Genomic DNA, 27,155 nt, shown 5'->3' with positions numbered 1-27,155 from the left:
ATAGTACCCTTCATGACAACTGTGAGGGGGGTGAATTTTTTTATTACTCATCCGTTTCCTTTATATTAAGTTATATTAAATTTGCATAATTAAGGGCGTGGTCACTTGATCGACAGCTAGGTCTTGCTGGTCGCTGTCAAGTCACCTCAGCTGAATCCGGCAGATTAGCCACTGATTTCAACATATTTATCGTATTTCTGTGTTTTTTTATGTGGCTTTACACAGTCAACTGCCTTTTGGACTTGTTTCCTACAATTATCAGAAGATATGGCATGCTGTGAGCACCTAATTGTGCTTACAAACCTTTCACGTGGCCTCCGTTTCCCATGTGAGTAAAGTTATTTACTTATATACCATCTCTATACATGTATTTGTTTTATTTAAGATCATTTATAGTTTATATTCATATTTAGAGCTGTAATGCACTCCAGAACCTGACGAATTGATTAGCTGTAGGCTCTAGAACAGTCATCTGAAGCGTTGCCATATAGTGTTATGCTGGAGTTCATCAATAGTCTTGCATTTACTAACACAGACTATATCTGAAGTGTTTGGAAGTAATTAGCGTTTTTCTCCTGTTGAAAAACATCATAAGGACAATGCTTAGTGGCTCAATGTAATGTGGCTCTGTGTTTTTAAAAGTCTAAACACTGTATTGATATAGTGTACAGCCAAGCACATGTGGTCAGAACACAAACGAGTCACAGGTGATAAAGTATTAAGCGTTCTCCCAAAGTAAAGTGTGTCTAAACCAGGTCCAAGCAAAATACCAGCAGGTGTCTGTAGCTCCGCTCACTCTCCGCCTCTTTGCCCTTGTTTGGTATCCCGCCGTGGCGGCGATGACACGCAAACAAGTTGTGAACCTAGTTATGGCTTCTTTTGCGCTCTTCAGAAACCTATGGGTGACGTCACGGACACTACGTCCATATATTTTACAGTCTATGCTGTGACAAACTAATTGAATTGCCCTGGTATATAGGTTTCTATTGTTGTTGTTTTTTTTTTTTGCTGTAGAAACTATGGTTGCACAATATATCATTTAGCATCGATATTGCAATGTGCACATCCGCAATAGTCACATCACAATGATATGCTATATTTGTACAGAATTTATATGGTTTATGAAAAAAAAGAATTTTTACTTAGAAATGTTGTCTTGTTTCTAGTCCAAATATCTACATTTCATTGTGAAAATTAGGGTTTTTTAGAATACACTATGACTATTCAGTTTACCTCACCTACCTTAGTTTAATTCACCTATAGAAACCAAACTAAACCAAAGCACCCGGAGGAAAGGCACACACACACAGAACATGCAAACTCCACACAGAAATGCCAATTGGTCCAGTCGGGAGTCAAACCAGCGACCTTTTTGCTGTGAGGTGACAGTGCTAACCACTGAGCCACCTTGTCGCCTCTCAGTGCTTATATGTGAGATAACAAAGTGCCAGTTTTCTAGATCTGGGCCTACCAGGTCTTTGGTAATACTACTTGTACTTAAAAAAACACACGATACTTTATTTTTTTATTTCATTTACTGACTTGGTACCAAAGTTCCAGTTCTTTTGACAACTTGGTGGTACTGGGTACTTTGTGATAATTAACAAACTACTGTAATAGCCACAAATATTTTGCTAAATATTTTATTATTAATATTCCTAATTCTCATTTAAGAAATGTCTGAGAAAGAGAACAGACGGGGGAATTTACTATTGGTAAAGTTAACCCAATAAAGGCAGCATTTGTCTGTTTTTTAGATAACAATCAGAAAATGAAACTGTTGACATTGAATGTGACTTCTTGCGTTGTCTGGTTTTGGTGCGTGTTTTGTAATCTGTCATTTCTGTAGTTTTTTTTTCCTTTGACACAATTTGTTGAAAATAGCACAAACCACAAACCAGATCTCTCCACAATTGCAAATTCACACAAACTGCAAAGAATGATACTTTTCTTTTTTAATCATCACAACAGACAGTGACATAAAAAATGAGTTATTAAAAATATAAAAACTGGTAAAAACAATATGCTTTTTTCCTAATTATTTCAGCATCTTTATTTTGTAGGTTGTGTGCATTCATTTCTTTAAGCAACCATAAATATATCCATAAGATAACAATGTTCAGTATTTCATGATTTTCTTCTTCTTCTTCTTCTTCTTCTTCTTTTTTTTCTTCTTCTATTTCTTCTTATTTTTTTATTATTATTTTTTATTATTATTATCATCATCATCATTATCATCATTATTATTATTATTATTGTTATTATTATTATTATTATTATTATTATCACCATCATCATCATTATTGTTGTTGCTATTATTATTATTATTATTGTTATTATTAATATTATTATTATTATCATCATCATTATTGTTGTTGCTATTATTATTATCATTATTCTTATTCTTCATTAATTTTCTTTTTGGCTTAGTCCTTTTATTAATTTGGGGTCGCCACAGTAGAATGAACCACCAACTTATCCAGCATATGTTTTATGCAGCGGATGCCCTTCCAGCTGCAACCTATCTCAGGGAAACATCACATTGGATACCATTAAGATTTCCACATTTTTGTACGTGTTTTCAGATTATCAGAGCTTTTTGTAGAGAAATTAAACACATGGTTGCCAGGTTGAAACGATCAAGTCAAATTATGGGCAGAGAAACTCTGCTCTGGCAACCCTAAGAATGACAGCGAGTAATATTCAATTCCAGACATGGAAAATAATCAGCTGGCCAATCAGATTTATACTTTTCAAGAATACTTACCCAAGGTAGTTCACAGAACTGGTTATGACCACACACACACACACACACAGACACACACACACATACACAAAAGATTTATTGATTTGGTTCAATTTAAATTGCAATAGAGTTTAAATGGCAAAAATTATTCTTGTTAATATTTAAAAATGGCAGTAGAGAGTGTAATTTCAAACAGACTAGATCTGGAGCTCAAGCAATGTCCAAGTGTGACTCTGGTTCCAAGATTATGGTTATCAGAATGTGGAAGAAGAACATATTTAATTGCTGTTCCTATACTGCTGGAAGAAGTGTATTAGGTTAAGAATGAAATGACAGCATCATGGTGTTACTTTGATGATTGTTGTGGACTTTATTTATAATTGATGTAGTGCGGAGAAGGGGTAGGATTAAATAAGCATGTGCTTCTTACTTTTTTTTTTGGACATGTGTGAGTTTAAGTTGTATTATGTTCAGGGTTCAACGCTAAGAATGTTTTCTACTGGGCCAACCGGGCCAGTGGTTGAGATTTTTACTTGCCCTGCCAAAGTTTTCACTGTTTTCACTAATGTGGCAAAACAATGTTTGTGAATCTAGAATTTAAACATTTTAAAAATGTTAACAAATGTATAATGAGCAAAATTCAAGGTTTTATGCAAACGAAAGAGCAGTATAGAAAATGTGCTGCTATTTTATTGCAATTCTAAAGTATTTTTATAAAAATGGATTGCCAAACTTTTCCTATTTTGCACCCATGTAATTGTCTGCTTCCAAGACTTTAGAAACAGACACTTTCTTTCAGCCTCATAGTTTGATGTTGCCGCCTTGTTGCCATCTTTTCACTGTACTGGTTGTTACATAAATTTACTCATTTATTTATTTGTTTTTAATTTTTTTATCTTAAAATGTTCAAAATAAAGTGCAGTTGTAACCAAGGAAATACTGTTACTTCTAATCCTACAAGCGCCACCTGCTGGAAAAGAATGATATTTTTAACCATATTTTGTACCAGTGTATGCAGCACTATTTCACTGTCAGATTGTTGTTGTATTTTTTTTTCTTCATCATGTTTTGAAATAACACAAAATATTTGGAATCTCTAACTATCCAATATAATGTATGTTGCTTTTGTGTGGATTATGATCTGAAATCACTGCAGATTCAAGATAATGAGCACATTTTCTCATTGACTGTGAATTTTAATTCAACAATTTATTTTTTAAAAACAAATGAATTAATATTATAATATACATTCATGTTGCCCACCTGAATTATTAGCTCCCTGTTTATTTTTCCCCAATTTCTGTTTAACAGAGGGTAATTATTCTCATCATTTTATTTTCTAAAAATGATAGTTTTAATAACTCATTTGTAATAAGCAATTTATTTTATCTTTGCCATGATGACAGTAAATAATATTTGACTAGATATTTTCAAGACACTTCTATACAGCTTAAAGTGACATTTAAATGCTTAACTAGGTTAATTAGGTTAACTATGCAGGTTAGAGTAATTAGGCATGTCATTGTGTAATGATGGTTTGTTTTGTAGACTACCAAAAAAATATATAGCTTAAAGGGGCTTATAATTTTGTCTTTTAAAATGTCTTTAGAAATATTCAAAACTGCTTTTATTAAATAGAGGGGAAGGAAATTTTCACTGCATGTCTTGTCTGATAATATTTTGTGTTCTGGAGAAAGCCTTTTTTGCTTTGTTTCGGCTAGAATAAATTTTAGAATTAAATTTTAAACACCAATTTAAGGACAATATTATTAGCCCCTTTAAGCAATTTTTTTGTAAGTTTTTTAATGTCACTTAAAGTTATATAGAAGTGTCTTGAAAAATATCTAGTAAAATATTATTTACTGTCATCATGGCAAAGATAAAATAAATCCGTTATTTGAAATGAGTAATTAAAACTATTATGTTTAGAAATGTGTTGAAAAAATCTTCTCTAAACCTTGGACCTCTAAATCTTCTTTAAACAGAAATTGAGGGAAAAAAATAAACGGGAGCTAATAATTCTGACTTTGACTGTATATATGTAGTATCAATAAGAAATAATTTATAGAACAAAATAACAGATAAAAGAAAATAGAGAAACCTTATATATAAAAACATAGAAACAACATGATATAGAAAATAAGTACAAATATGAAATAATAAAAAAAGAATATCTAGGGAGTGTGCAAACATGCATGAATGTTGTTGGAAAAAAGAGAAACCAAACCAGGAGACTAGACAAGCAGAATTTCTTTATTGAGACCTGTTGGTAAGTTTGCGGTCAAAGAGCATCTTCAAAAAGTCCACGAGTCTGCAACAGCCTACTGGAGTCTCTTACAATCTGATATTTGTTAAAAATGAAGATTCCAACTTGATTTAGGTACATTTTAGTCTCTAACTGGGTCATGGCACCAAAACGGTTGTGAATTGAAGAAGAGACAAACCAGGAGGATTTTTCGGGTTTCTTCAAAGCAGAATTCTTACATGAGAACTCGACATTGCTGTGTCGTTCATCAAAAAATATCGATTACTGCAGCCTGGCACTTAGTTAAATACAAAATTTAGGAGGCAGTGCTTATTAGAAGAAACAGAAGCTGCCATTACAGGTTTAGTAGAAAAATCAAGTTTTCCAGGCCTTGACGGAACGTATCCCCCAGCCATTTGTTAGACAAAATACACAGTCGTGCCTGGAACTTACAATATGCATTACATTGGTGACATGATACTGTATTTCACACATAGATAGTCAGACCTGATGTACCTAGAACTTACAATTTGCATTACTTTGGAGAAACGATACTGTCTCTTAAGCAGGTCGCACACCTGAAGCGCCTGTAAAAGTGTTTAAAAGCATGTGTAAAAGTGGATTAATGAAAAAAAGTCCTTAAACGTCTTGCATGGAAAAACATGATCAGTGCACTAATATTTTCATTACATAATTGCCAACCAAATGCCTATTTATATCTCTTCCGAATGTTTTTGACAGGAGGAGAATGAAGGCCCAGGCTCCCCCTCCACCAAGGCCGCCCCAGCCTGCCCCCCGCAGGATCTTCCGTAATGCGGTCCCTGACGGAGGAGGATCTTCGGGGGGAGACAGCAAGGAAAACATGCTTCGATCTAATGTGGATCTTCATATTAGTCTTCCCACAGGGTACCAGACCACCATCAATGTGGATGGCAGGTGTGTAAGCCCACCACACTGATATTAGCCTAAACATTTCATCATATTTAATACTGAATGCTAATCTAGCTTAGCTTGTGGTACTTTTGATTGAATATAGTTAAAGGTGCAGTAGGTGATCTGCCAAAATACTAACCGCTTAGCCTATTGTCTTTGGACTGCAGGGAGGGACTGTGATTCAAAGCCACACCCCCTGATATTGCGAGCGCGCGGACCGCGTCACAACAGCCGACAGACAACCCACTAGTTCATGTCATTCGCCAGTTAGTTAGTGCCAGCGCCGTGCAGGAATTACAATTACCTACTTTGCCACACTTGCATGCTATTTCAGAGCGAATATTCAGAGTAAAGTTAGCGGTAAACAGTATAGGAAGGCTATCATTGTTCAAAAATGACCCAATGTGAATATAAAAGCAACTTCAGCTCAATAAAGCAGGTTAGGCGGAATAGCGCTATTTACTGGTGTTTTGTTGTTAAACTAAATATAAATCTACATTATAGATGCTGTCCAAGACCCTTATGAAACTGAAAATAATCACATCAATCTTTCACTGGGAGATTTCAGTGGCTGAACAACACGTCTGTACATAGGAGTCATTCATAACAGAACACAATCTAACATAAGCTTAGTCTGACTAAAATAGTTTCAAAACAGAACATTACCTGTTTAACAGTATTACTTCAGCCATGGTCTCGTCCTTTCTCCAGGGTGCTAAAGTAACTCCAATACTGATTCAGGATTTTCAAAAGTTTCAATGCAGCATTTGATTTCTCCCGGTCCGTCTCGTGACCGCACGGCCGCTTTAAGAGCGAATTATACCCGTGCCTTGCTTTACAGTAATCGGCCCGAGCTCGTCTGTCCTTCGGCGCCTCCGGCTCCGACTCGGCATCTGCGAGCGGCCCACAGCTCGCTCGCGCGCATGCGTTTGTGATGCAGACGGGCACGCGCTAATGGCGGATCTGCTTGAACAGATACGCAGAAGTCGGAATCTACATTTGTTGACAGTCTGACCTGCCTATCGGAATTAAGGGAGATGACGGTCCGACTCTATTTAATTGGATGAACATTTTTTAGTTTTATGCTTTACCCTGAATATAAAACTACATATAAACACATTTAGATCATTTACTGTAATCATTACTATTGGACTGTGAAGAGACTTTCAACCAGCAAAACAAAAAATCTTTCTGAAGACAATCACCTACTGCACTTTTAAGACAGGAAACACACTGTCACATTATGCACAATAGCCTTTAGACAAAATACAGCCGGTCGAACGAATGTAACACAGAGGTCATGAGAGGATTTTATACTTGCTATTTTTCTACATTATTTTTTTATAAACATCGCACAGATAACAGATAACCACAGCTACTACAGATAACCGTCTCTAAAGCTCTAAAGAGATTGACTTAGTCATAAAACCAACTGTAAAATGTTCGCCTATGTGTCAGCTATTATGCACACATTTTAGATCAGCCAATCAAATCAAATGTAAATCACTGTTTCACTACCAAATGGGTTCACACACAACACATGCCGAACTTTGACATTGTACACAGTGACCTTAAGAAAAAGCTAGACAAAATACAGCTGGTGGATGGAGTGTAACACAGAGGTCATCAACTGCTTTTGTACTTTCAGTTCTTATTATACATTATGTCACACGCAAATAATATTTACTTTTAAATAATGGATACAAAAGGAAAAAAAAATAATGTAATTTTAAGAGATTGACCAACAGTCATAAAACCAACTGTAAAATGTCCATCTACACTCACCGACCACCTTTTTAGGTAAGTTTTACTAGTACCGTGTTGGACTGCCTTTTGCCTTCAGAACTGCCTTAATCCTTCATGGCATACAGTAGAGTAGGTACTGGAAATATTCATCAGAGATTTAGGTAAATATTGACATGATAACATCACGCAGTTGCTGCAGATTTGTCGGCTGCACATCCATGATGCGAATCTCTTGTTCCACCACATCCCAAATGTGCTCTATTGGATTGAGATCTGATGATTGTGGAGGCCATTTGAGTACTGTGAACTCATTGTCATGTTCAAAAAACTGATCTGAGATGATTCGCGCTTTATGACATGGTGCATTATCCTGCTGGTATTAGCCACCAGAAGATGGGTACACTGTGGTCATAAAGGGATGAACATAGTCAGCAACAATACTCAGGTAGGCTGCGGTGTTGACACGATGCTACATTGGTACTAATGAGCTCAAAGTGTGCCAAGAAAATATCCCCACACCATTACACCACCACCAGCAGCCTGAACTGTTGATACAAGGCAGAATGGATCCATGCTTACATGTTGTTGACGCTAAATTCTGACCCGACCATCTGAATGTTGCAGCAGAAATCAAAACTCATCATACCAGGCAACGTTTTTCCAATCTTCTATTGGTCAATCTTGGTGAACCTGTGCATATTTTTGCCTCAGTTTCCTGTTTTTAGCTGACAGGAGTGGCACCTAGTGTGGTCTTCTGCTGCTGTAGCTTATCCGCCTCAAGGTTCGACATGTTGTGCATTCAGAGATGCTCTTCTGCATACCTCGGTTGTAGCGAATGGCTATTTGAGTTACTGTTCCCTTTCTATCAGCTTGAACCAGTCTGGCCATTCTCCTCTGACCTCTGGCATCAACAAGGCATTTGCGCCCACAGAACTGCCGCTCACTGGATATTTTCTTTTTCTCACCATTCTCTGAAAACTTTAGAGATGGTTGTGTGTGAAAATTCCCGTAAATCAGCAGTTTCTGAAATACTAAGACCAGCTCGTCTGGCACCTGCAAATATGCCATGTTCAAAGTCACTTAAATCACCTTTCTTCCCCATTCTGATGCTTGGTTTGAACTGCAGCAGATTGTCTTGACCCTTTTCACATGCCTAAATGCATTAAGTTGCTGTCATGTGATTGGTTGATTAGAAATTTGCGTTAACGAGCAGTTGGACAGGTGTACCAAACACATTTTAAATCAATCTATCAAATCATACAAATCATAAATGACTATTTCACTACCAAATTGGTTCACACACAACATATGTCAGGATTTAAACCCATTTGTTTGTGTAAAAGATTTGAAATGTTTGAGTTTTTTTTAAGCTCTGATTGCAGAGATCATTTTGATAAATGTCAAAAATCTAATAATTCCATGAAAAATTTTCAATGATTCCATGATTTTAAAATAACAATGCAATATCTTATTTAAAAAAAAATACTATTTTATGTTGTTGTTGTTATTATTATTATTATTATTATTATTATTATTATGGGTTCCCTGGCTTCTTGAAAACACTTAAAGTACTTAAATTTCAGACATACGGATTGAAGGCCTGGAAGGAACTTAAAACAAACTTTGACTTTTTTCAGTACCACCAGTAATGCATTCAATAAATTTTCTTAAAGTTCTTTGAACACAACTGTTTAAAATGATCAAAGTTGTGGAAAATTACTCTGATATGTTTAATGTAAATATTAAGTGTAAGTCAAATGTTAAGTACAGTAGGTACTTTCATATGCTGGGCTATGAATTACACAGCTTGATTTAAAGTTAATGATGCTTTAAGTGTCTGAATATGCTGTTCATGAACACGTGGGAATCCTGATTAATAATAATAATTAAAATATATGTAATATATATCAATATTTTAATGATTGTATGTTGCTACATGAATGCTGAATACTCTTGTGTTTTGCTGCTAACACTAAAGTGAAAATTATACCACAAGACCATTAAATGAACCACAAATAATAATAATAATAATGTTTAAAAAAAGTAAATAAAATGTATTTATTTCACATGTTTAACGTAAATATTAAGTGTATCTGAAAGTGTAAGTACAGTAAGGACTTTCATGGCTCTACATATGATGGGATATAAATTGAAAATCTTGATTTAACCTAATGATGCTTTAAAAAGTTCTTAAAAGTCTCTGAACTTGCTCTTCATAAAAACATGGAAACCCTGATTAATAATAACAATAATAATTAAATTGACATATCATTCATTCATTTTCTTGTCGGCTTAGTCCCTTTATTAATCCAGGGTCGCCACAGCGGAATGAACCGCCAGCTTATCCAGCAAGTTTTTACGCAGCGGATGCCCTTCCAGCCGCAACCCAAACACACATTCACACACACACTCATACACTACGGACAATTTAGCCTTCCCAATTCACCTGTACCACATGTCTTTGGACTGTGGGGGAAACCGGAGCACCCGGAAGAAAACCCACGCGATCGCAGGGAGAACATGCAAACTCCACACAGAAATGCCAACTGAGCCGAGGTTCGAACCAGCAACCCAGCGACCATCTTGCTGTGAGGCGACAGCACTACCTACTGCGCCACTGACTCGCCTAAATTGACATTTAATATATAAAAATATTTAAATTATTGTATAATATATTTTACACAAAAAAAAAGCTTTATGAGTGTCTGTAGAGCAGTTTTTTTGCTTGGCGTGGCTTGGGTTTCATTGCTGACAATGAGTTGGTGAAGCCAAACATTGAAGACCAGCGTTCATGTAGCAATTTGCTGCTTTACGTAACACATGTAACCCAAGCTGACTTTCTCTCCATCGTCCTATCACAGGCCTGTCTGCGTCACATGATGTAATTACAAGTCTGAACCGTCAAGTAACTCTATCCTTCTCTGTCCTTACGTCTCCTCCGGTCTCTTCAGAAAAGCTCTGATGGATCTGCTGGTGGATCTGTGCAGTCAGTACCATCTGAATCCAGCGTATCACACTCTGGAGCTGTTGTCACCCGATGCTCAGCCCGTCAGCTTCAAGCCCAACGCCCTGCTGGGTGCCCTGGATGTCTCCTGCGCCCTGATCAAAGAACGAGTGCTGGAGGACAGGGTGATACGGAAACCTCCACCTAAAGTGCCAGAGGTGAGTGTCTGTAACCCAATGTTTAATAGATTTTTGACCTCGTGATAATGTTTCTTTTTAGAAGGTCTTTACATTTAGAGGCAGGCAGCAGCACCTGTTACTACACTACTATGGACATCACTACTGTTGAAAATGTTGTATATTTACTGTGGTTTTAAGGTTAGCTATGTTCTTAAATCATTTGTGTTAGCTATATCTAATGCTCTTATTGTATAAGCAACTGTTGTGCATTAGTTTTCAGCATTAACAAGATCTATAGTGACACATGAAATACTTTGTAATGGTTTAAAACAGTCTTGGTACCGATTTTTGCATAGCTTTAGTGCATGATGTCTTTTTCAGGCAAATACAATTATTAAAGCGAACATTTCGACCACATGACCATTAAATGAGCCAAAAAAGTTCTTAATAATGGTAAAAAAAATGCAAAAATATAGAAATTATTTGTTTTATATCTACTTTTTTCATGTCAGTAATTTTCTGCATTAACAAGATCTTAAGTGACACAGGAAATCCTTTGTAACTGTTTAAAACAGGTTTGGCACTGATTCTTGTATAGCTTTAGGGCATGATCTTCTTTTCAGGCAAATACTATTACTAAAGCAAATATTGTACCACAAGACCCTTAAATGAACCAATTAAAGTTATTAATAATGGTGAAAAATACAAAAATATAGAAACTATTTATTTCATGCCTACATTTTTTTTTTCATTGCAGTAATTTTCTGCATATCAAGATCTACAGTGACACAGGAAATACTTTGTAACTGTTTAAAACAGTCTTGGTATTGATTTTTGTGTCTTCAGTGTATGATCTCCTTTTCAGGCACATACTATTACTAAAGCGAATATTTGGACCACAAGACCATTAAACTAACCAAAATAACTTAATTATAATGGTGAAAAATACAAAAATATATAAATTATCTATTTTATGACTACATTTTTTCTTCATTGCAGTAATTTTCTGCATTAACAAGATCTACAGTAACACAGTAAATACTTGGTATCTTGGTACAGATTTTTGTATAGCTTTAGGGTGCTTTTACACCTGCCTTATTTAGTTCGGTTGAATCGCACTAAAGTTTTCCCTCTTGGTGCGATTCGTTTAAGCAGGTGTGAATGTAGCAATCGTACTCGAGTGTGCACCAAAAGCGGACCAAAAAAGCTTTCAGCTTGCTTTCAGCTGGTCTAATATCATCGTACCGAAACATTTTATAAATAATATTTCAAAACTCCTTTGTTGTTTATAGTTTTTAGTAAATATCTAAAACCTTTTTTTTTTTCAGACAGGCCTTTGTAAAATGAAAGTTTAATGGCTTGAAATGGTTTAATTTATTTGAATTGTATATACCAAAATTGTTTTAGCTTTTGTTTGTTTTATAATGGTTTTATGTCTTTCTGTTGTATTCATATGTGAATACAATTATGTATACATTATCTCCATAATAAATAAAGAAATCCAACGTCTGGAGGCATCGAGGGAGCTGAATTGAGCACTCTCACACAAATGCTGGCTTCTAAATACACATGACAACTAAGTCAATGGAAAAAAAGGTTGTTCCTTGCGCCACCAGGTGGCTATTGCGGTTTTTTTTAATGTAAAGACGGCCTTTACAGCTGCAGTAAAGCATGTGAGCGCGTGTAGCCATATCTGTACTAAGACATCCTTGAAGTAGTGGTCTCGGTACGCTTTCAAACAAACCCTGTTGACTAATCCACCTGCAGTAGGCCGATGCGCTGTGCATTGTGGGATGTGGAGGAAAAGCATTTGTTGACAGCACTTTACCAACAATTTTAAACAGAGAGAGAGAAGGAAAAACTTTACCTGATGGATCGTTGGTGATATTTCCGGAAGATGACCCTGTCAGTTTAGCTAAATTAATTCACGCCTCCTCTTGAAGTGACGTGCGATGCGCCTTCACCGTTTGCAATGCAATAAAACATTGTTTTCTAGCCGCAGCTGCGCTTCATTCTCGAAATGTATAGTTTGTCTAAAGTGATGTATACAAACTATATAGTATACTATATATAGTATATATAGATGACTATAGCATAGTCATCTATCCATATGCAAAAGCGACATTTTATGTCTGCTGGTTTGTTTAGTTGCCGGAGTTCCATTGACATTTCTTCAAACGTTGATTCTGAGCAATCTAAAAGCAGTTTAGGAAATATGTTCAATAACATCTGGCCGATGAGTGATGTAGATTTTGTCACATGACTGCATTTATGTTCTTTTCAACTGGTTCGGAACAAAGCGGTGTAAGAAGGACCCAAAGACGGCAGAAAAATGCCAAAAAAGTTATCAAATTAGTAAAAAATTTAAAAAGAAATTATTTATTTTATTTCTACACATATGTTTTTCATCAGAAACTCATATTTTTGTTTTTCCAAAGATATATAGCTGTATAAAATAATATATTCATAATCTCATTGATATACTGTATAAATGTTGTTCAACGGTGATGTCTTGTTCGGTTTGAATGCATCAGGAGAGCCGAGTGATCATAAAGAGGGTTCGAGCTAAGGTACAGTACAGTGAGTCATTTGTAGACTCCGATCTGAGTTTGTGTTCTCTCTCTTTCTCGAGTGTCTCTTTCTCCTCCCCCTCATGTGTGAATATTTGATGAGAGTCTTACCTTTAGTTACCATGCATTATTTCTTCCTCAGCCTGCCTCGCTGGCCTCTCTCTTACTCTCTCTCTCTCTCTCTTTCGTCCCTGACCTCTGGGAAGAAATAGAGGCTCTGACCTCTGATTCTTCAAGAACAACAGTACAATCTGCTTCAGGCAAATGAAAGCACACGTAGGTAACACTTTAGAATAAGGTTGTATTAGTTAATGTGAGTTACTAACATGAACAAAGAATGATCAATACAGTTATTACAGAATTTATTCATGTTAGCTGATGTTAGTTAATGAAAATACAGTTGTTCATCATTAGTTTATGTTAACTCATGGTGCATTAACTAATGTTAGCAAGGATGAATTTGGATTTCAATAATGCATTAGTAAATGTTAAACTATGATGAATAAATGTTGTTCATAATGAGTTAATGTTAGTAAATGCATTAATTAGCATTAAATAATGAAACCTTATTGTAAAGTTTGACCAATGCATATAATCAGAAATGAAGCTACAATTTATTTTTAAAGCGAGTGTATCGTGCTCACTTTGCCCAATCTTATATTAATCTGAAGTAACTAAAGAGTAGATCTTTTCTCTTTATGTTAGATTACATTTAAAGCTTAGTTAAAGCTTTCTTGTTCTCTCTGGAAAAAAAAATAAAAAATTGCACTTGAAGTCACTGAGACAAAATCTGCTGAGTCAAAAGTGTGCAAGCACAGCAGCTTTTACTTAGCGCTCGAATACTTCCTGTGATAAATATAACAGGGAAACAACTTTTTTTTTTTAAATCATTGCCCTTTGATGCATACTACAGCAGAGCGATGAGTCTAGGCTGAGTTCTTTTGCTAACGATCACATTGGTTGGGCTTAGAACGTTCAGTACATTATTGATCAGCTGCTAAATTCAAGTCTGCTATTCTGCAATGAATGGCTGGCACCAAGCCGGAGAACGATGAGTGTGTTGCCTGACAATAATCTAAACTTCTAAGTGTTTTTTTCTAATGCTTTCTGAAATGCATGCTAATGTCTGTGGAAGATGGCAATGACAATCATCTTTCATATACTTTGAAAATGTGTGTTATTCACAGATACATACTGTTTGTATAACTGGAATGTTTGCTCAATTTTTCAATTAAAAAGCAGCCACCAAGGCCCTTTTTACATGAATGCATTATAGTTTAAAAATGCATAACATTTGCTACGGTTAAGCCCTTCCATCCATACTACCCCAGACTTTTTGAGCCCTAAAAAAACGCTTTGGAAACGCTGAAGACGCTGTTTTCATTTTAAAATGCTGTTGCTCTATTTCAGTGTGAATGGGCGAAAATGGAGGCTGCTCCATTAAGAATGCTGCCTGATTAGGGCTTTCTCTCTATATAAAAACACAGAGTTCAGTCCTGCATTCTTTCCTTGTAAATTTTGAATTGAAAAACAAACTCCCGAGGACACGTTGGGTAAATCTTTAAAGGGGACAGTGTAGGCTACTTCATAGCATGGATCATATCACCCTGGCTATTTTGAAAACAAAATGAAAAAAACATGATACAAGGAACTGCCTATTTTCATTTTGATATTAGCAACTTAACAGCCACCAAAAATGTTGAGGCATCGTGTAGCCACATAATTTTATGACTGTCATCTTCACTGTTGGCATATTAACTGTGCGTACACACCGAAGGCGGTGAGAGCATCAAAGATCGCTATGGCCGCCCTGGCGACAAAGTTGTCTGCCTTCAGCTCCGGAGACGAGAGCGTCAAAATTAGCTACTTTGATCTCGTATTTAAAGGGGCCATTGCAGCATATCATATCAGTTACATTCTCGCTTAAAACATGCTTTCAAGTGTAAAAATGCACTTTTTATCAAATTCATATAACAATGGAAGATCAAGTTGCATGTGGTGTGGCTTTGCTTCACCTAATTATTAAATGTGTCCAAATGTCTGAAATATCCTAAAGCAGCAATGCTGTTTTGTATTGTAGCAAGAGATTCCCGCTTCTTTAAAGAAAAAAATATAAAACGTTAATGCACATCAGTAACTTGCCAGTAACTTTTTTATTGTATGTTCCTGTAAAAAAAAACATTGCAAATAATTGAAAATCCAGTGACCGCAATAATCAAACCCTTGGGAACAACTGTGGTCGAAACCAAAGTTCACAGTGACTGTGTTCTCTGGACTCCTCTCAAGCGGTGGACTTCTACATTCTGATTGCTTGCCGCTGAACTGCATCATAGCATATTACCATAAAGTTGAGTTGATTTCAACTCTCCTTGACGCCCACATTGGCGAAGACGTGCCGTGCTGTTTCTCACCGCTTATCGCCGCTGACTCTGATCGAAAATGAATGACTTCCGGCTACTCGCAGCTGAACCTACAGTTATAACAAAATGAAGCCTATAATGGCCATTATAAAAGTATAACCTACAATAAGTTTACACAGTATAGGAAATAAAGGCAAGCAATCAGTCAAATGTGCAGAATCAGTGTACATGGCTATATAAATGTATATATTGACTTATCTTTGTGCTCAGCCAAAAACATGAGAACAAGTAACAGATTCTAAATACCAAAGAGTCGTTGGATAAAGACAAGATGAATTATATATCACGTTAAACAACTTTAGTGAGATGAGATCCAGCGGTAGATCCTTGATGAACATTCCGATGTGTGCTGCTCCCGCCTGGGGAGGTGTGCTTAAAGCACACGCTGACTGTCTGGAGCTCAAATGTGCGTCAGAGTGTGTGTGTGGTCACCTAATGTGCATTTTCAGCAGTGTAGAGTGCACGGAGAGCTTTTCAGAAATGCTGTGGATCATTGTAAATCGAGCCCCAGTATGATGTAGTTTAGGAGATGTTGATAAAATTCAGCAGTTCTGCAGAGCGTAGGGCTGTGTGTGTGTTGTGTCATGTACCAGACAGGCGCCATGGAAATATAAAAGTGATGTGCTTCTTAATATCTCTCAAAGGGAACTTACATGTGGAAAGGTTTAAATGAACTATGGCTAAACAAGATCAGCTTTTTCTCACATCCAAAAGCACATTTCCTGGGGAAGTGCAAACAGAAGGACTTTCGCCCTTGGTTACGTAACCAAGAGCCACGGTCGAAAAATGTTTGCGAAACTACACTTTTTTAAAAGGCTTGATTCCATTTTTTATGTTGTCCCAACACATTTTGATTAGGTTAACTTAAGTTATTTATTTTTCTTTGGCTTAGTCCCTTTATTCATCAGGGGTCGCCACAGCAGAATGAACCGCCAACTTATCCAGCATATGTTTTACACAGTGGATGCCCTTCCATCTGCAACCCAGTACTGGGAATCATCCATACACACTCATTCACACACATACACTACGTGTTACGTTACGGATTAAAACGGTAACAAAAAGTTGCGGATCCAAGTGCAGATTTATTTACAGTGTGCATCAAACAGAAAAACAAGGTGTCCAAGTGTAAAGTAACAAATAAACAACAAAACAAGAAACATAAATCAGGAGCAGGGTTCAGGAATCACAAACTCGAAATACTAGACTTACTGGAATAGCGGACAAGAAAGACAAACGACGCAGTTACAAACAGAGGTGGAATGGTTGAATAAATAGTCCAGGAAATCAACGGTAAACAGACCGGATGTAATGCGCGTGGTATGTATGGACTTGTAGTTTTTGGGCGCTGTAGTTCACTCTCAGTGTCCGTTGAACTACAGCGCCCTCAGGTGGTCACTGACAGTCACGACACTACGAACACTTTAGTTTATTCAATTCACCTGGGTAGGGTTGCACCAGCTGAGTTCTTTTTAAAACTGGAACGTAAAGTCCCCACTAGGGGCATAGTAACTACTAGCTAGTTTGTAAGTAATTTTGTTCTCACTTTGGTTGCACCACATGTTCTTATACCCCATTCACATTGGCAGTCATCTTCGACGCTTCCCATTCACTTTGAATGGGTGAGGTCAGGAATTGCCGAACTGTATTGTGGATTCGTCTGCACCGCTTCAGCTCTGTTGCTCGTGGCAGAAGTTGGGAATTTCTCAACTTTTCAAGCGGCAACAAACGCCTCAGCCTATCAGATTGCTTTATGCAAATACACCAGCTCAGACAGTAGTCGATAGCAGACTAATTTCACTGGCTGATGCTGCTATGATAATCGTGTCAGCCCCAACTTCAGACACTCCCTCTGTCAAGCGTTGACGCTGAAGCCCTGTGTGAATCAGTCGTTAAGGCAAACAATAGTTAGTAGGTCGTAAGCTCTCTGTGAAGTCATGTGTAGTCGCATTAAATGGTGTAATATTCAATAAAAAAAGCATTTAAATGCTTTAAAATTCTGTAGCTAATGCATCTATATATAACTGGCCTATGGCCTATGAAAATTAAATGACAAATCACATTTTATAGCACATTAAATTACAGTGAGTCACTAAAAACAGACGACACACACACCTGCATCGCGAGCCATGAATGCATGCGAAATACACATGACGTTATCAAAACATTAAACTTGATTTTTTTTGGTATCCTACTCATGAAAGAAAAGAGCAGGGAGAAGAACTCAGTCATGAATTCTCGTTGTGATGGACACAATTAACACAAAACACTCCATGGAAGAAAATTAAACTTGTCTTTTACAAACCGAAACAAATACGAGATTTGGGAGGAAATTAAGGCTGTGAGTAGAGGTAGATCATTCTTCGTTATCATCGTGAGCTCTTCAGTGTAGACTAATCTCGCTGTCATCTCTCCTCTACCAGGGGAGGCTGGCATAAATATTTATTTGGAACGTAGTATTACATTTAAACTAAGTTCAGTGGTGCAACACAAAAATATTTAGTAATGTGTAAGTTGTAACGTAGTGTCGCTCTAAGTCACAACTAGGCTATGTTTGAACTTACGCACCGCTAGTGCTTTCGGCACCTGTACCACATGTCTTTGGACTGTGGGGGAAACCGGAGCACCCGGAGGAAACCTATGTCAAAATGGAGAAAACATGCAAACTCCACACTTCTTGCTGTGAGGCAACTGTGCTAACCACTGAGCCACCGTGTCACCCCATAAACTTAATTGGTTTTACAAATTTAAGTGGATTGAACATAAGACAATTACTAATGTCCCAAAAAATGTAACATTTAAGATGATTCAACTCATTTTAAATAAGTAGCTTGAACAAGCCACCAAAAAAAAAGCCTTTTTTGAGTGTAGTTTTAACCTGGAGGTAAGATTATGGTAAAAAGAAATACTGTGTGTTTCATCCAAATAATTTTTTTTTTAAACTTGACCCATACTTGAACATGAGAGTCCAGCATTGTAAACTACTCTGAATGCATGAATTAGCACAAAAGCATCCCTTTAAATCCCTCAGAATAGCAAACATAGGCCACTTGCTAGCTCAGAAGTATTTGACTGTTGTAGAAAAGGGTCAGGATGGGTCTCACTTATGGTTATTTACAGTGAGAGCAGGGTGTTAACAATGTTAAACCGTGTCAGCACACTAACCACTTTCTGAGAAGTTCATTCTGCAAGTAAATGCCAGTTAAAGTTCCACCAAATATAGGTTAAAAATAAGTTTGAACACCAAACATTAAAATCACTTTCATTTGTATTCATTATGAAGAATCTGAAGTTAAGCAATCCAGAGGCTAGGAATACAACAAAGTGTTACTTCCTAATGATGACACAGTAACATGAGAATTGCTGAAATGCACAAAAGCGCTCAATGCAGTACAGGCAAAAATGTAGTGCAAAGTAATCCAATAAGACTATTGGTTACTGTTAAATACATAGTTTACTTTTCATGAGACAGGAATATCCGACTGCAGCGGCTAACCATCTATTGTCACAAACACTCACCGGCCACTTTATTAGGTACACCTTACTAATGCCGGATTGAAACCTCTTTTGCTCTCTGAACTGCGTTAATCCTTCATGGCATAAATTCTACAAGGTACGGGAAATATTCCTTAGATATTTTAGTCCATATTGACATGATAGCATCAAGCAGTTGCTGCAGATTCTTTGGCTGCACATACATGATGTGAATCTCCCGTTCCACCACATCCCAAATGTGCTCTATTGGAATGAGCCATGGTGACTGTGGAGGCCATTTGAGTACAATGAACTCATTGTCATGGTTAAGGAACCAGTCTGAGATGATTTGCGCTTTATGACATGGTGCATTATTCTGCTGGATGTAGCCATCAGAAGATGGGTACACTATGGTCATAAAGGTATGGACATGGTCAGAAACAATACTCAGGTAGGCTGTGGCGTTGACACCATGCTAAATTGGCACTAAATGGGCCTAAAGTGTGGCAAGAAAATATCCGCCACACCATTACACCACCACCAGCCTGAACCGTTGTTACAAGGCAGGATGGATCCATGATTTCATGTTGTTGATGCCAAATACTGACCTTGCCATCTAAATGTTGCAGCAGAAATCAAAACCCATCAGAAAAGGCAACGTTTTTCCAATCTTCTATTGTCCAATTTTGGTGAGCCTCTGCGAATTGTAGCCTCAGTTTCCTGTTCTTAGCTGACAGGAGTGGCACCCAGTGTGGTCTTCTGCTGCTGTAGCCCATCTGCCTCAAGGTTGGACGTGTTGTGCGTTCAGAGATGCTCTTCTGCAAACCTCGGTTGTAACAAGTGATTATTTGAGTTACTGTTGTCTTTCTGTCAGCTCAAACCAGTCTGACCATTCTCCTCTGACCTCAGGCATCAACAAGGCATTTGCGCCCACAGAACTGCCACTCACTGGATATTTTCTCTTTTTTGGATCATTCTCTGTGAACCCTAAAGATGGTTATTTGTGAAAATCCCAGTAGATCATCAAATACTCAGACCAGCCCGTCTGGCATCAACAACCCTGCCATGTTCAAAGTCATTTAAATCTCCTTTCTTCCACATTCTGATGCTTGGTTTGAACTGCAGCAGATCATCTTGACCATGTTTACAAGCCTAAATGCATTGAGATGCTGCCATGTGATTGGCTGATTAGAAATTTGTGTTAATGGGCAGTTGTACCTAATGAAGTGGCCAGTGAATGTATGTCAGCTAGACATTCAGCAAATATTTCTTATCAGTATCCTTCAGTTGCACTTTAAAGCCACACAGTCATTCAGACAAGCCACCAAAAGCACTTGCTTATTTCAAAATATGCACACAGGTGATAAATACATTACTGTCTAATCAGCTTTTTACCTAATTTACACATGAGAACATGAATAACAGTTTAAATACTGCATGTTTTTATATCCATAGATGTCTGAGGAAGTATAAAACAGCAGAGTAAGCTTTTCTTCAAGCAGGATTACACTTTAACTCATATGTGACACAAAGCAAACTAAGTGTTACTGTTTTATGACACCTCAGTCATCTCTGTTGTATTTTTGATTGCATGATAAGGTTTAGAAACTGTCACAAGTTAAGTTTCTATAATGAAATTCAGGTATAGGCTTACTGTAGATAGTTTTGTTGCATGAGGGAAAAAATGGTATTTGCATGTGAGGGACTAAATTAGGTAATAAGATTTATTTGTTAAGTACCTCAAGTGTAATTCAGGTCTCAAGATTATTTTTTGTTCTAAGAAGTATATGTGGTTGGGGAAACTTCCTCTGCAGAACACTGCAAACTTGCATTTACGGTCTAAATTGCCCACTGCTCATGCGAAACTTCAGATATCTGTGTTGCATCTTATCTTACCTCGATCGTGCAAATGATAATAGCTACAAAGGGGTGAGATTGCTGTACATTTACAGGAAGAGAGCATTTTAATTAGGTACCATTTGGGTTCACACTTATTCTTTTTCCACTAAAATGCTTTTGTAAAGAGGTGAATCATAATTTAGTTCAGTTCAGCCTTGATAATCGACTACTTGAACAATTGTTTTAAACTTCATTATGTACACATAACCCATTTTTGCTACATGTCTCCTTAAAAGTCCAAAAATCTCAATGTGTAGGAATAGAAAAGCTAAGATCTGGTATAAATGATTCTGAAGCACACCTGAAATGCACTTCTGATTTTGGAGTTACAAATATGTATGTATATGTTCAAATATAATATATAAATATTATATACAATGGGGAAAAAATAAGGCCCAATCTCATGTCTACCCCTTAGCCCTTCCCCTTACCCCAATTGGTGTCCCAATTCTCTCTAGCTTGCAGGGGTAGGGCTAAAGGCTGATTTATACTTCTGCGTCAAGGGCATGCGTATGCTACGGTGCAGCCTACGCGTTGACGCATAACCCTACCCCATGGGCAACGCTTACGCGCACATCTCAAAAAATTTAACTACACACCACAACGACACGTAGCGCAAGCTCTGTGATTGGTAGCGCTGACTAATCTGGGCGGGACCGAAAGCTGCACGAGCCTGATTGAGCGATTGTTTACAAGTGTGGAGTCCCGTGAATGAGCTCCTGATGGAAAGTGTTGTTTTGTGTTTACCTCATGGTTAAAGTTGTTGCACATCTGCCGGTCAAAATTAGCGAGTTTGAGCCACTTGTACATTAAGGAAGCGTTCAGAAAAAACAAATCACCAGCGAAAAAACTCAAAACAGAGGAATATAAACACCTCACTGCCAGCTAGCGTTTTGAAAGTGTATTGCAGAACAACAGAAACAGCGCGCAGAAGTATAAATGCACAGCTACGCGCGTTGCATGCGCCGTGGGTCATGCCGATCACTTGACGCAAAAGATAAACCAGGCTTAAGAGGATGGGTTAGATAGTCCTTGAAACTGAGATTTTTCAGGACCACACTCAAAACCAAGGGGTACAAAACTTCCCAGAATACATCATCTACTACAGCAGCATAGCTGCACACAGAAGTAAGGAGATGCACAAATGAGTATTTTTGTCAATATTGTGAATTTTTACAACAGACAAGCATATGTTTTAATAGGTTCAAAACCGTGCTCGTGTTTTACTGTCATGCTTAAAAAAACGCTAAAATAAAAACTAAATTCCGCTGTTTATAATCTCCAATAATATCTGCTGTATAATCGTCCCACAACATACCTTCACATCTGACACTCAATGACACTCGAATACCCTGTCAGAAAAGTCTAGTGGCTGGAATTGACCTTTTTACATTAGCTAAGTTTCCATCCAAAAATGCGAATAAACTTTATGCGCAAAACTGCATTATCGCATAAAAGTTGTGCGAATGAAGCATTGTTTCCATCCAACGAGTCAAAGCGAACAAAATCGTCACTTCCTGATTAACTGGCGCCAAATATCAACAGTAAAAACTGCGTTTGCTGCAGTAGGAGAAGCTGCATCAATCTTTTCTAAATGAATGCGCCTCAGAAGACAAACCTGACAAGCAGTGAGCGCGCAGTGGCGTTTGAAGGTGTCAGACACAGAGCCCAGGCGCTCTTGATTCTGGAGGTAATTAATAATATAATAACATTAATACTGAAATGGTAAGGCGTTTTATAATGACCAAAACAACATTTCAGATGCATCACATGATCTCTTTTAACAAAATCACATGACCTTTTTTAATGCACATGCTGGAGTTTGTGCGGTAAAAGTGTTTCCATCGCAGTTTATGCGCATCTTTTCTTATCGAATAAAAAGTTTATCCTACTCAGTTAGGCGCATACGTTTTTTATGCGCATTTTCAAAATGGATGGATGGAAACATAGCTAGTGTCTGGTGACGTTAATGTTGTTTTAGTGTGTTTACATGGCAAATATGGCCGCAGTGTAAATCCACAGTACAGTAATGATCTTAATGCCACATTATATTGTTATGATAACCTGATATATGCCTTCAGTGATTTCCTGAAGATAAACACCAAAAAATAACACAACTGGAATAACTACAGCAGTCGCGTTCATCGATCTCATATGAAGTACTGTACGAGCTCGCAATGACATATGATGATGTGTGCAGGTGCTCTAGTGATGTCTCATCTCTTAGGGTTAAATTTTGAAGCCCTTCCTCTTCACACTCCATTTGAAGGGCCAATGGGAAGGGGTAGGGATACAAAAAATAGTATTCACATTGACATATGTAGGTGTTAAACACGTCACCATTTTTCTCAGAAAACATATATCTAAAGGTGCCGTTGACTTGAAATTTTCACCAGATGTTGATAACAAACAAATACATATAAACAAATCTAATTAGTTTACAAATGAACTTATGTGTAATAAAATGAAGTGACACAGGAAAAAAAGTGTTGAACAAATGAAGAAAGGGAGGTGCAGAAAGGCAGTGAAAGCCCAGACAGCAGCTGAAATCTCAGTAGTTATTCAGCAACCCTCTGCCCTTTATCGGTGTAGGGGTGTCCACACTCGTTACTGGAGGGCCAGTGTCCTGGAGAGTTTAGCTCCAACCCTAATCAAACACACCTGAACAAGCTAATCAAGCTCTTACTAGGTATACAAGAAACTTGCAGGCAGGTGTGTTGAAGCAAGTTGGAGCTAAATTCAGCTGGACACTGGCCCTCCAGGACCGACTTTGGACAGCCCTGGTGTAAATGATTAGCTGCTACAGTCAAACATCTACATTAGCAAGATGATGAAGATGAAACCAGGGTGGACAATGATCCAAAACACAGCCAAGCTCTCAAATGCTTTCGGAAAAAAGAAAATCAAGCTGTAGAATGGCCCAGCCAATCACCTCACTCAAATTCAATAGAAAATACAAAATAAAGATTAGATTTGATAGATGAGACCCACAGAACCATCAAGGAAGTATGTGAAAAACTCACACCTGGGCAATGCATGTGACTTCATTCTCCACATGAGAGCTGCCATATGAATGTGTTTGTGTGTATATACAGTTGAAGTCAGAATTATTAGCCCCCCTTTGATTTATTTTTTATTTTTTAAATATTTCCCTAATGATGTTTAACAGAGCAAGGAAATTTTCACTGTGTGTCTGATAATATTTTTTCTTCTAGAGAAAGTCTTATTTGTTTTATTCTGGCTAGAATAAAAGCAGTTTTAAATTTTTTTATGAACCATTTTAAGGTCAAAATTATTAGGCTCTTTAAACAATTTTTTTTTTTTTGTCTACAGAACAAACCATCGTTATACAATAATTACCCTATATCCCTATCCTATCTAGTTAACCTAATTAACCTAGTCAAACCTTTAAATGCCACTTTAAGCTGTACAGAAGTGTCTTGAAAAATATCTAGTAAAACTGTCTACATGTCAACATGGAAAATATAAAATAAATCAGTTATTAAAAATGATCATGTTTAGAAATGTGTTGAAAAATAATTCTCCGCTAAACAGAAATTGGGGGAAAAATAAACAGGAGGGCTAATAATTCAGGGGGGCTAATAATTCTGACTTCAACTGTTTATGTACGTGTGTATATTTCTGTCTCTCCACACACACACACACACACACACACACACACACACACACACACACACACACACACACACACACACACACACGCACACACACACACAAACACAAACACAAACACATACACACATAATTGCAGTATTTGCAAAGTATAAATATATTTGCAATATATGTGAAGTCCAATTTTGAATTTGTAGCACATTTATATGTAATTAGCATATATTGTCATAAAACAGATTTTAATGTTGGACAGATTTTTTTAAGTCATCTAACCCTTAAATAGCATTCATGTTTAATCAATGTTAGGATGTTCTCTAGAAGTATATAATGAACTTTAAAAATGTAGTGTCTAGAATAGATTTAGTCAACTAATATCTTAGGAAATTTAGTCAACTAAACCTAGACTAAAACTACAATGATTCCAAAGTATGTCTAAAACTAAACACCATTTTAGTCAAAATACTGAAACTAGTTGCAAATTTGCTGTCGAAATGAACACTGATCTTTACATTAATTTCTTATGTGGAAAACAAACATTTTTAGGATGCCAGGTAAGACATTTAATAGAGCTAAGATTTGCAAAACAATGAGCATATGGGAGCAGCATTTTAAATAAACTGTTGAATGAATGAATTTCAATGTCTCACTTTTTTACACTTCTTTCTCTCATCACAGAAAACCGTGCGATTGGTAGTAAACTATCACCGCAGCCAGAAGGCCGTGGTTCGAGTAAATCCATTAGCGCCCCTGCAGACCCTGGTGCCTGTGATCTGTCAGAAGTGTGAGTTTGATCCAGCCCATGTCCTGCTCTTCAAAGACAATATCAACCACCAACAACTGGACTTGGACAAGTCTCTGAGCGATCTGGGTATCAGGGAGCTCTATGTCCTGGATCAGACATTAGGTATGGGATTCACAATGTTACATTAAGTACAGCTCTACATTTAAAGGTGCAGTATGTAAGGTTGAGGTTCAATAATCCTAGTATAATTAAACTGGATATTGCAGTCCATATTCCCAATGTTGGATAGGATTTTTTTCACCTATGTTCTTGAATGAGGCCGGTTTACACTAATGCGTTTTAGTTTGAAAACGCAAAAGTTTTGCTACGGTTACGCCATCCATCCACACTACGCCAGAGTTTTCGAGCGCCGAAAACGGAGCATTTTGAAAACGCTGGAAAGGCTGTTTTCATTCTAAAACGCTGCTGCTCCGTTTCAGTGTGGATGAGGGAAAACAGAGACATCTGAAAACGGAGGCGGGGCTGCTGAGATTCGCTACCTGATTGCCTGTTTGCACTATTGTCTGTTTTAGGCGCCATTGTGCAGTTATTTATTTGTTACGTTTTGTAACAACTCAACCTCGTCGTCTGTCCACAAAAATACCTCTCTTGCTTTCTATGCCATCGCGTTCATTGTTTCACCGGTGTTTGTTGACCAACAATAACCAAATGCCGAGTGAGTCACACGCTTCCTGTTTATACTAGAACGTGCATGCCCAGAGTGCGCGAATGGTCACGTGATATACGTTTTTGGTGGTGTAGTGTGGACGGAGATATGTTCAGAAACGCTAGTGTGGACGCGGATCGTTTTTTATCTAAAACGCACGAGTGTAAACGAGGCCTGAGTCCTTCAACTAATGAAAGCTTTCTGAGGTGTTTTGATGGAAGACACACAGAAAAAAAAAGATTCATTGATTTACTAACATTTTTTAAAGTAACTGGTTGCAAACAATTTATAAGGGCTGAATATCAAATAACTAAGTTGAACATTACTAGATTTCGGGGGACGTGGTGGCGCAGCGAGTATCGCTGTTGCTTCACAGCAAGAAGGTCGCTGGTTTGAGTCTCGACTGGGTCAGTTGTTTTCGTGGGTTTCCTCCAGGTGCTCCAGTTTTCCCCACAAGTCCAAAGACATGTGGTACAGGTGAATTGGGTCAGCTAAAATTGACCATAGTGTATGAGTGTGTATGGATGTTTCCCAGTGATGGGTTGCAGCTGGAAGTGCATCCGCTGTGTAAAACATGCTGGATAAGTTGGGAGTTTATACAGCTGTGGCGACCCCTGATGAATAAAAGGACAAAGCCGAAAAGAAAATGAATGAATGAATGAGTAAATGTGATTTTAAATGACTGTATTATAGAAAATATAAAAAAAACATAATTGTTTTATATGAAAAGAGGTCAAATAAAGCCAAACAAACATTTAAACATTAACAATTTATTTCATTTTGAATCTTCACAGTACTATTATTCATTTTTGGCATGTGTGACAGTAAAAGTGCAACGTCAAGTCAACTATCCATATATTCATTTCCTTTTTACAATGCCAGATAATTAGATAGATTTTCTTTCACCTAGTATTAAGG

At 37.3% G+C, this 27,155-nt stretch overlaps 1 protein-coding gene across 19 annotated transcripts in view; it reads left to right on the top strand.

The window, feature by feature from the left end:
- The window catches only part of cobl (cordon-bleu WH2 repeat protein), a 134,896-nt gene that overhangs the window by 43,002 nt on the left and 64,739 nt on the right, over positions 1-27,155 (top strand). For all 19 annotated transcript variants that reach the window (XM_087285683.1, XM_087285676.1, XM_087285673.1 and 16 more), the window contains 3 exon segments: positions 5,733-5,927; positions 10,622-10,832; positions 25,465-25,693. In XM_087285683.1, the coding sequence (XP_087141809.1) occupies positions 5,733-5,927; positions 10,622-10,832; positions 25,465-25,693 (635 nt within the window).

This window comes from Danio rerio, chromosome 16 (genome assembly GCF_052040795.2).
Source record: "Danio rerio strain M-AB ecotype USA chromosome 16, GRCz13ab, whole genome shotgun sequence".
NCBI lineage: Eukaryota > Metazoa > Chordata > Actinopteri > Cypriniformes > Danionidae > Danio > Danio rerio.
The sequence above is the reverse complement of the archived record's forward strand: the minus strand, read 5'-3'. Positions and strand labels throughout refer to the sequence as shown.